General features: G+C 39.9%; 1 protein-coding gene across 1 annotated transcript; it reads left to right on the top strand.

Annotated features, from left to right (window-relative positions):
* The first annotated feature begins 1831 nt into the window (after nucleotides 1–1831).
* On the top strand, nucleotides 1832–2443 carry LOC125381401. The gene has a single exon (XM_048397912.1). The coding sequence runs from the start codon at nucleotides 1832–1834 to the stop codon at nucleotides 2441–2443; it is 612 nt and encodes a 203-aa protein (XP_048253869.1).
* Nucleotides 2444–11899: the final 9456 nt, after the last annotated feature.

Raw genomic sequence — 11899 nt, 5'->3', positions numbered from 1 at the left:
TGACCATTTGGTGCGTTTAGAATCGTTTATTAAAAATTCCATTTCAAACCAACTATTAAAAGTTATACTCGGGATCTCATGCAAAAGAGGTGGGACACCAAGGTAGGAAGCAATAAACTTCACGAATTAAAACAAACAATCGGCAAAACCTACTTGGGTTGTCAGTCAAGACATGACGAGGTCGTTTTACGAATATGTCGTATTAGCCACAGTCGGTTTACACACAAATATCTGCTTGAGACAGATGAGGACGAACCTCCTAAGTGCACCATGCGATGAAAGGTTAACGGTCAAGCATTAATTGTGTGGACTTTGCAATCACAAGGATCACATAATCAAAGTGTAAATCTAAAAGATCTCTTTTCCCGTGTCAGCGGGCATCTCATCATAAATTACTTGAAGGAAATTGGTCTGTATCATAAATTTGAAAAATGTATGTGAATAATTAAATGCTTGTTTTTTTTAAATTTGGTGTGATGCTACTATTAACTGATATTATTGAAGGCTCTGTTCAGGTGTTGTTTTAAAAGTCTGAGACTCAACATTTTTTATAGTTGTTCTGTTTTTGGAGGAGTCACAGACAAAGGTGTCACTGCTGATTTATGGAGTGAAGCAGTAGGAAGTGTCTGAACAGACTTTACCCTTGTCAGATCTGTCTGGCAGTAGATAGAGGGTAGTTACAACCTTCTTCTTAGTTTCGTGGTAAGAAAGATTCTGTTCAGTTTTGATTTTAATAATTTGTGATTCACGTTTAAGGACAGGGCAGGATTTTGCAGGAGCCATATGATTCCCACCGCAGTTTGCACACTTCACATCCTTCCTGCAGTCAGTGGCCACGTGTTTGTCACACCGCAGCGGTAACAAACAGCAGAGGCATGGCAGGACTTGGATCCATGTCCAAACGTTTGGCAGGTGTAGCACCGGGGTGGATTGGGGATATACACCTCCACTCTGATGTTACAATAACAAACTTTTATCGATTGAGGGATGGACGTTCTGTTGAAGGTGAAGGGCTAGATGTTGGTCGGTTGGGCCCCTCTATCCTTCTTGAAAGTAAATTGTTTGACAGCTGTGACCGACAGTTGTTCAAGTTCCTTGGCTTTATCATCTTTGGACATGGCGGACAGCCTGCGAGCTCTGTCACGGACAATGCCCTAACACGAGTTCAGTATCTTGTGCACTGAGACAACAACCTTGATATTTACAAACTCATTTAATTTGAGCAGATTGACAGGTTGTTGTCTCATATCACAAGGAGAGAGCCAGAACGAAGCTTTGTGACATTTGTAACAATTTCCGCAGATACCAATGATACCTTTGGAGATTGCCAATGGATTTGATTTGTTCTTTGTCTAAAGCTTCTATAACCCCAAAACGTGGCCAATAGTCGGATCGAAGTAGGCTCATCAGATTCAATGTGACGCATTTTTGAACCAGCGTGAAAGCCATGTCAATTTTAATTCTTCACTCCTTTTTCCCACATACCATGAAGTGTCAACAAGGACAGTCTTATGCTGCAGCGGATCTCCAAGGTGCAAAGACTGGGTGGTATACCCCAGCAAAGTTGACAAGAAGAGTTATATACTGCTCAGAAAAAGTAGGGGATATTGAAATTAAAATCAGTGGCACAAAGACAGTAATATAGAGGCCTACAAATAATTAACTTATGATTGAGGAAAAGCATAGGTCCGTCTGAGCAGCCCCTCCCAATGACCACCAGATCCCTTGCATCCAGGAAAATTGCATCCAAACGTACCAGGGGATGGGGATGAGAAATCACATCTTGTGTCACACGTGCAAATGACAAAATCCACGTGCCTCAAGTGCAAAAATGGGTGTTAACATGGGTCTTGGACCAACTTCATCCATCACTTCACCACTTTCCACAATGCGAAGGTTACGAGAAGACGAGAGATTGAGAGCAATTGGGATGATCCAGGCCGGAAGAACGCAGGCCTACACAGCAGCACAACTGCACGTCTCACAGTCAGTAGTCAGCCGGTTGTGGGCACGTTACATTGCCACTGGAAGGGTTCAAGACAGGCCCCGAAGTGGTCGTCCAAAATGCACGACCAGACGTGATGACCGACGGATCATCACTGGAGCCCTCCGTGATCGACGTTTAAATGCGACACAGCTCCAGCAGGTTCACAGATATCCCACTTGGAATCCCATCTCCACACAGACGGTACGAAGCCGGCTCCATGCTGCAGAACTTCGAGCAAGGCGACCTTACATCACATTACCCCAAACAAACCGTCACAGACAAGCCCGTCGAGAGTTGGGTCGTCGTCACCAGAGGTTGAGCAATGCACGGGGGTCCCATGTGATGTTCAGTGATGAGTCGAGGTTCTCTTTATACTTCAATGATGGCCGTCATCGTGTCTGGCGTCGTCCTGGTGAGCGTCATCAGCCAGCTGCAATGATTTCACATGATCGGTAGGGGAGGGGTTCTGTTATGGTGTGGGGTGGAATCACGGTGACAGGCAGAACCGATCTCCACATCTGCCAAGGAAGAGTTATGGGTGTTTACTGTCAGGACAACATCATCACGCCACATGTCCTGCCATTTGCACACCGTCACGGACAGGGTTTCTTCTTCCAGGACGATAATGCCAGGGCTCACCGTGCGCACGTCGTCCTTAACCATTTGCGGCGGCACCAAATTGAAACTCTTCCATGGCCAGCGATGTCCACGGACCTCTCCCCTATAGAGCATGTATGGTGTATGGGATATGCTCGGCAGACAGTTGCAGAGGTGGCATCCCCCATGTCAAGACTTGCAACAACTGGGCGTGGCACTCCGAGAGGAATGGCAGAGGATTCCCGAAGTTCACATTAGTCGCATCATTAGGAGTATGAGACGTCAGTGTAATGCTTGTTTGGCTGCTAATGGTGGGCTAACCCGGTATTAACCATTTATGACTTTTGGGTTTCTACCCCTCATGAACTTTCCAGTGTCTACAAGATGAAATTGCAGTTTGATCAAAGTCATTACTTTCAAAACTGTTTCTTAACATCATTATTTCCACATTATTATTGTTTCTCAATGAAAATTAAACAATTCTGAAGCTTTTCGTCGTAACTTTTCAATATGCCCTACTTTGTGTGAGCAGTATAGCATTCTACCAAATTAAAGGTTAAGCATGTTTGGCCATGACAATCAACTGGAGACACCATGAGCCACCGTCTTCTGGGCTTAGGGCTCTAAGCAAGTTTATAGATTCATACAGATTCAATAGATATTTAGTTTAGGTACCTTCAGTTTGTGTGAAATAGTTAATGCACAGGGCAAGATGTGACCAGCCGATTGACAGAATTGGGCCCATTGTACAGTCCGTCTAGGCAAAGTTAGGTTCGAAGTGGTGTGTTGGACTCAGGAGCACGAGTACCAGCTCCGTCGCCCTCAACCACCAGACTCCCTTCCTCTGCCGACAGAGCGTCGCAGGCCACGGCTAATAGACTGCCCAATTCGGTCGCCTTTTACGATCAGCAATAGGGTGCTGAGGACACATTCTTGGCTATCTTCCCCGGGACCAAAGGGAGATTTTTGGCTCGGGAAAGGGTTTAGCATTAAAGAAGATCAAGAATGATGTATTGTTCTGCCATCAAGCTAAAGTTTACAGACAAACGGAAGAAACTGCGGATAAAAAAGTCGTCACTGAAGCTGTTGAACAATAACTTGTGTCTTTGAAAATAAAAGGTATCTTTGTCAGTTTGTATATGTCGCAGTTGGACTGTGAAACATGGGACTCATAACTATAACTAAAAGACAAGCTGTATTTTAACCGTGTGTGAAAACAAAACATATAACAAATATTTGAATAATGTTACATCCGTGTGTCAGAATGTTATTGTTAAAATATATTGCTAATGAAATAACGTTCAGTTAACAGGTGTAGATAATTTACAGAAGCTGTTAACTCTCATACATGGAAATTATACATGTGTTTTCAAGATATGTGTCTGTGCATTTATAGGTATGAGCCAATACATAAATAGCCTTTCCATATCATGTAAACGTGAGCTGGAATGGCGTGTCTCGCCTGTTAACCAGGCAGTTCTGGGTCATTGTACCCGGATGTGATGTGGAAAGAATGCCTGCCATGATTGAATATTAATGTAAGGACGTCCTCCTATTATCTTTACAAATTACGCTCACGGTGGCGCCACATTAAACATACTGCAACAAACATCAATATCAATAGGTTCTTTATCCTCTTAAAATAGCATTATATACACCGTTAGCTGATGTTAACAACAACATTGCACCATATATTGCATTGCGTAGGAAGTGTGATTACATGTGTATGTTCATAACAGATCGAATGTTTAATCATAAATGCAGTACAGTACATACAGGACCCCACGTAGCCTGTTCTCAACACAGACAACAGCCTTGACACACTGCACCCTTTACAAACTGCACCTAACACATATTACGCCATACACAAACAACACCCTACACATACTGCACCCTTTACATATTCCACCCATCAAATACTGCATCCTTAACATACTGCACCCTTTACATATTCCACCCATCAAATACTTCATCCTTCACATACTGCACCCTTTACATATTCCACCCATCAAATACTGCATCCTTCACATACTGTACCCTTTACATATTCCACCCATCAAATACTGCATCCTTAACATACTGCACCCTTTACATATTCCACCCATCGAGTACTGCATCCTTCACATACTGTACCCTTTACATATTCCACCCATCAAATACTGCATCCTTAACATACTGCACCCTTTACATATTCCACCCATCAAGTACTGCATCCTTCACATACTGTACCCTTTACATATTCCACCCATCAAATACTGCATCCTTCACAAACTGCACCCTTAACGAAAAGGGGTGCTGATTCATTTCCATTTCGACATAGTTTCCTACAACTTGGTTCAATGAGTCGACACATCGAATATGAAGAGACTACTACACCCAAACGATTCGACTATTGGCCACGTTTGAAGCCTTGGACAAAGAATCCTTTAAAGTGAATCCATTTGCAATCTCCGAAGGTGTCACTGGTATCTGCCGAGAGGTTACAAAGGACACGAAGCTTATGTCTGGCTTGCTTTTTGTAGGACATTGACATAGATAAAATTTGTCAATCTGTTCAAATTAATAGTATCTGTCAATATCAAGATGGTTGTCTAAGAGCACAAGACACTGAACTCCCCCGTGGGGACTGGGGGACGATAAACAAGAATGTGTCCTTAGCACCCCATTGCTGGCCGTAAAAGGCGACCGAATTGGGCAGCTTGTTTGCCGTGGGAAGTCCAACACACTACTTCCATTCTATCATTCTATCAATCGGTTGGTCATGTCATGCCCTGTGCAGACAATATTTCGCACAAGCATTTAGTATTTAAAAATAAATTTATTCACAAATGTCTATTCTAGTGAGTGAGTGAGTGAAATTTAACGTCACATCGGCAATATTTTAGCCATATCGTGACGAAACAGTTATAATAATTATATTTTGATTTGATTAAAAAGCTATCAACGATGGACAGTAAGATAACTAGAGTATCACAGTTTCGATTTTAAAACAAGTTGAGTACAGTTAAAAGAATACATTTTCATTCAACAACACAATATAAAAATGGGCTTTAGGTCATCAGCAACAAAAGTGAGGCCACCTCACTAGGGACCGTGGGGACTTGCATTTCTTTTGCTACCTGCACGGCTCCTATCTTTTCTAAATTTATGAATCTATAAACTTGCTCAGAGTCACATGCCCAGAAGGTGGTGGCTCATTGGCCAATCTGGTGATGCTGACCTCCGAATTCTATACTTCTCCAATTAATGGTCATGGGCCGAACCAGCCTGGCCCTTAATTTAGTAGATAGTTATACACTACTGCCTAGAAGTTCATTCCCCTTACACGCATGGGCAACGCGTTACGCAACCCGTGTGTAGTCACTCGCGTGGAACCCGTCCGCCACGCGTGTGCAACGCGTATCACACTCAATAGAGGGGGAACAAACTTTTGACCAAAGGAGGACCCATGTTTAGCTGAACCTTGAGGTGGTAACAAGGTGATAACCTTTTGATTTCCTGACGAAAAATGTTAATACACATTTTATTATATGTACTTGCTGATTTTTAGATGTGATTTTGTTGGAAAATGTCAGTACTGTTGTGGCTTCTACATGATGTATTGCGATGGTGTTAAAAGAATACATGATCCTGTTAAATGTTATTGCTATTCAAATGCTTTTTTGTGATTAAACATTAAACTTCTGTAGTACGACTTTCAGTGATCAGGTTTGGTGGAGCATTGTTTTTATTTGACCCAAATTACTTTATAATGGTTGGGTCTCTTTGTCTCAGCTCTACAGCCGTGACGCTGGGAAAGGGCAGCATTTAATTAATGAGAGCAGGTTATATCATGGAGGATACACTTGGAGGAGAGGGTTCTACTAATTACCGTACCACAGGAAAAGACCTGTAGACGTGAGCGCGGGGTTGTGTGTAAGATGGCCGTTGCATAATGGCCGCCAGGAGTGGTAAACATTGAGCTAAAGCAGTGTTGTTTTCACGGGCTTGTTGAATAAATTCCCAGCGCTGCTGTCCATATATCTTCTACTTGATCCTAGATACATCATTCTGGCATTTACAATATATATTTTTCAACATACATTAATGGTCATATCTTTTAGAGTATTTGTCAATTGTGTTGAGCTTACAAGCAATAATATATGTGGTGACATAAATATAAAACGTCTCATTTAAAACATGAAGTAAGTACGATAGTAAATGATAATATTCAAATCGCATTAAAATACAATGATAACAGGTTCCATATGTAACCCTAAAGCCTGTGTTCCACATCCATAGCCAGGAGGAAAGCTGTTGACTAAACAAAAGGAAGAAGCTTGCCCTTACATATATGTAGAGACATCATCTGGATATGACTATATATATATTTTATCTCTCTGTCATTATTATCGTTAACATGCGTCTACTTTTAAGTGTATATACGTATGCCATACATCGTACTGATTAAGGAATGACACATCTTCGTGAGATATATGTACTCCATACTCATGCAGCACAACGGTACTTTGATTCTATAGCACAGAAAATCGTTACCCCGAGTTACTGTGTAACAGTTCACCCCATGTTCTCAGACGTGCCATTCAGACAAATAAGTCAGGTGTGACAGTTATCACAATCTCACCGGTTATAAAGATTTGATACATGCCGACTGACACTCTTGATGGTTCAGTGATTAAGACAACAGACCTGTGCGAAGACGAGATTGTGACTGAACTGACAAACAAGGCGTAACAGCTGTCAACCGATTCAAATGTAACTTAAACATAAGAAAGGATAAGATTTATGGATGAACAGCTTCTTTATTACAAATAAGAGCGACGTTTCTGTGTAGGTTTTAACACAGTTATCAAGCAAGTTTACAAACACCGTAACATCGCTCTAAATGTTTTAAAGAAGTTGTTCATCCATAAATCTCATCCTTACTTCGTACTGCAACTTTTACATGCCTATCAAAGAAGTAACTTAAACATATATATGTATGATCTTCATATGCCACTGCCTTTGGCCTGAAAAGCAAATAAAGTTGTGTCTTATGACCTCTATTATCATTGCTGACGTTATCATAATGTTCCATTTTTAGTCTGCCACACCAAGCGTGAATAAGTGTTATACAAGTGTTGATAAACCACACCGACGTAATTAAGCAAAACAATATTTTGTGTTGGCAATTACCTGGCTTGAGGATATGAAATTTTCTAGTTAATTGTGGAAACACTGGGCTACACATACATAAAAAAAACAATGACAGATGAATTGGTGCCTTGATATGCAACAAGAAAGAATCTGGTTCATTTCCAGGCCATCCTGATCATCTTTTACTTCTACTACACGCATGGCAAGATGCGAGTTCAAAGGCGCCGCCCAGCACTTATTAGACAACAGACCGAATCACCACCCCACCCAGTAGGTAGGGATTATATAATCGGTGCGCACATAACTGTGTCCAGTTTACCGCGGGGTTTGATGCGGTGTCAGTGTCGAATGATTTTGGGATAGTTGTGAAAAAAACGTTGTTATCGTGTTTCTGTGTTACTAACTATCCCCTTATTTGCCAAAGGAAAACAGATATTACCAACAGGAAGTCAGCAAACAGAAAGAGTGATTGTGTGAGTTAATATTTAACGTCACATCGGCAATATTGCAGCCATATCGTGACGAGACAGATTTTGACTTTAATAATATATATGTAAACTGTATAAAATTCTGTCGAAGAAGGACAGTAAAACAACTAGACTATGACAGATATATGTTTAAAACTAGTACATAACCATAAAATATGACAATTCATAACATTACATAGATAAAATTGGGCTATATATCACCAGCAACTAAAGTGAGGTCACCATACTGAGGAGCATTGGGACTTACAGTACATTTGCTACCTGCATGGACCCCAGCAGGATTTATACCATCCCTTAAGTCACTGGCGACCATTGACAGGGTTTAGCCGGACATTTAAAAACAACAAATATACTACGATTAAAACACTGGCAGATATGAAATTACTTTGTTTTATGTGGGCTTACATATCCTCTCAGGGGGACAATAATTTTACACTACTTCAACCCCCTTCGAGGATATAGCCACTAACAATCTCAGTTAATTATCATATACTACCAATTTATAAAATATATATCTTTGTACATCAAAACTTATGAATTAATTCTATTTCCTTTAAAAAACCGATGATTAAATGAGCATGTATTTGATTAAAAAGATCCTTTATAGATGACACTTTGAAATGTTTATCCCTTGTGATGGAAAAATCAATACAGTCAAGAAGGACGTGCTGGACAGTGATTCCTACATCACAAGGGATAGAGAATGGAGGATCCTCACCTTTGAATAAATATTCATTTATATATCTGCTATGGCCAATACGACATCGACGTATTATGACCTCCTCAAATCTAGACTGACAACCCAAGGAGGTGTAACCGATATTTGGTTTAATGTCATGTAATTTATTGATATCTACTTCGGTGTCCCACTTCTTTTGCATCAGATCACGGATGTAAGATCTAATTATAGGTTTATAATCACTATATGAGAAGTGGTGTAACAGATTTGGTGAGTGCTGCTTTAGCAGCAGCATCGGCCATTGTGCTACCAGTGATACCAACATGGCTTGGTAACCAACAAAAGATGGTGTCGTACTGGCCAGTAGCAAGATCATTATGTAGTTCTATAATTTCACGTAAAAGTGGATGTTGACAAGATATATTCTGAATTTCCTGCAGACAGGAAAAGATAATGAACTGTTTATGTTTAGATATGGTATTTATATATTTGAGAGCAGTTAATATTGCATGTGATTCTGCTGTAAAAATGGAACTGTCATTCGGTAATCTAGATGATATGGTTCTTGATCCAATAACAGTGGCGATGGCAACAGCGTCACCATCCTTGGATCCATCTGTAAATATGGATTTTTAAGTATCATAAGTGTTCCTTAATTCATTATATTGTTGTTGATAAATTAGTTGATTTGTTTCAGATTTTTTAAACTTGGTTAATGTGAGATCTACCTCTGGCCTTACCATTTGCCAAGGAGGTGATGAAAACAGTTGAGCAATATGTTGCGGTTTAATATTTGAAGCAAACATATCAGACTGGATTCTGATTCCGAGTGGTGGAACAAGAGATGATTTTTTATTGAAAATATCTTGGTAAAGCGGATTAAAGACGCAATTAAAATCTGGATTAAGTGTCATATTGTAAAGATAATTTCAGACGGCGTTGTTTAAGAGAAGGTTCATCCACTCCTACATACAGGCTGTGAATTGGAGACGTCCTAAAGGCTCCAAGGCAAAGCCTCATGCCCTGATGAAGGATATTATCAAGGTTTTTTTATACTACTTTTGCAGGCTCCACCATAGACGATGGAGCCATAATCGATGTTTGAACGGATCAATGACCTCTCACAAGTGTGAAGAAGGTTGTTTGATCCCCTCCCCACTTAGAATTAGAAACTACTTTCAACAAATCGAGTGCCTTCAGGCATTTGGCTTTAAGGTAATCTATATGCGGAAGGAAAGTTAAATGACTATCAAAAATAAGGCCCAAGAACTTGGCCTCTTTTACAACTTTGATAGGGGTGCCATCTAAAAATAGTTCAGGGTCCGTATGCGGCTTATATTTTCTGAAATGTATACAGTTAGTTTTTGATTTGGATTTTTAAAACCAATTTTCAAGGGACCATTTATGAATTTTATTGAGGCAGATTTGCAACTGCCTCTCTATTGTATGCATATATTTTTTCCACGACAAGAAACATTAAAATCATCAACGAAAAGTGATCCATCTACTGATTCACTTAAAACCTTGGAAAGACTATTTATTTTTATACTAAATAAAGTGACGGACAAAATACTGCCTTGTGGGACACCCTGATCCTGGTGATAATGATCAGACAGGGTAGAACCCACGCGGACCTGAAATTGTCTGTCAGTTATAAACTTGGATATAAATTCAGCCAAACGGCCTCTCAATCAAAAATCATGTGAATCCTTTAAAATCCCGTGTTTCCACGTTGTGTCATACGCTTTTTCTAAATAGAAAAAGATAGACACTGTATGCTGGTTATTAATTATTGCATTTTTCACAAATGATTCTAACCGTACTAAATGGTCAACAGTACTTCGATTCTTTCGAAAGCCACACTGAATATTTGTAATTAAATTATTTGATTCAAAGTGAGTGAGTGAGTGAGTGAGGTAATCCTTTACGTCACATCGGCAATATTTCAGCCATATCGTGACGAGAAATTAGACATCAAATATACATATATTTAAACTTTATAAAAATCTGTCATCGAAGGACAGTATGAGAACTAGAATATCACAGATAAGATTTAAAACTAGTTGCGGAACATTTAAAAGCATTAAGTATTAAGGAACAACACAATATAAAAATGGGCTAGAGATCGTCAGTAACTAAAGGGAGATCACCACACCAGGGACCATGGGGACTTACAGTACCTTTGCTTCCTGCATGGACCCTGGCAGAATTTACACCATCCCTTCAGTCGCTGGCGATTATATGCAAGTTTAGCCATTGAATAAAACTAACAAATATACTAGGATTTAAAAATCTGGTATGCAGAAAAATACTACGAATGGTTTGGGACTTGAATACCCTCTTAGGGGGACAATAATTTTACGCTACTTCAACCCCCCTCGAGGGTACAGCCACTCACAATCTAAGTTATTTATTAGCACTACCAATTTATAAAATAATACATTAAGCACATCAAAATTTATGGACAAGTTCTATTTCTTTTAAAAAACTTAATATTAAATGAGAATTAACATCATTAAAAAGGTCCTTAACTGTTTTGACACTGAAATATTTATCCCTTGTGATGGAAAAATCAATACAGTCAAGCAGGACATGCTTGTCCGTGATTCTTTCATCACAAGGGATACAAAACGGAGGATCCTCACCTTTTAATAAATATTCATTTGTGTATCTGCTGTGGCCAATACAACATCGTCGCATAATGACCTCTTCAAATCTGGACTTACATCCCAAGTAGGTATATCCGATATTTGGTTTAATTTCATGTAATTTATTGATACCTACTTGGGCGTCCCACTTCTGTTGCATAAGATCTCGGATGTAAGATCGAATCATGGGTTTAAAATCAGTGTATGGGATCAGAAGTGGTGTCACAGATTTTTTGAGCGCTGCTTTAGCAGCAGCATCGGCCAATGTGTTACCAATGATACCAACATGGCTTGGTAACCAACAAAAGACGATGTCATATTGGCCAGTAGCAAGATCAGTAAATAACTCAAGAATTTGGATTAA

Source organism: Haliotis rufescens, unplaced genomic scaffold (genome assembly GCF_023055435.1).
Source record: "Haliotis rufescens isolate VD_foot unplaced genomic scaffold, xgHalRufe1.0.p SCAF_174, whole genome shotgun sequence".
Taxonomy (NCBI): Eukaryota; Metazoa; Mollusca; class Gastropoda; order Lepetellida; family Haliotidae; genus Haliotis; species Haliotis rufescens.
This window is presented reverse-complemented; position numbering and strand designations above follow the sequence as displayed.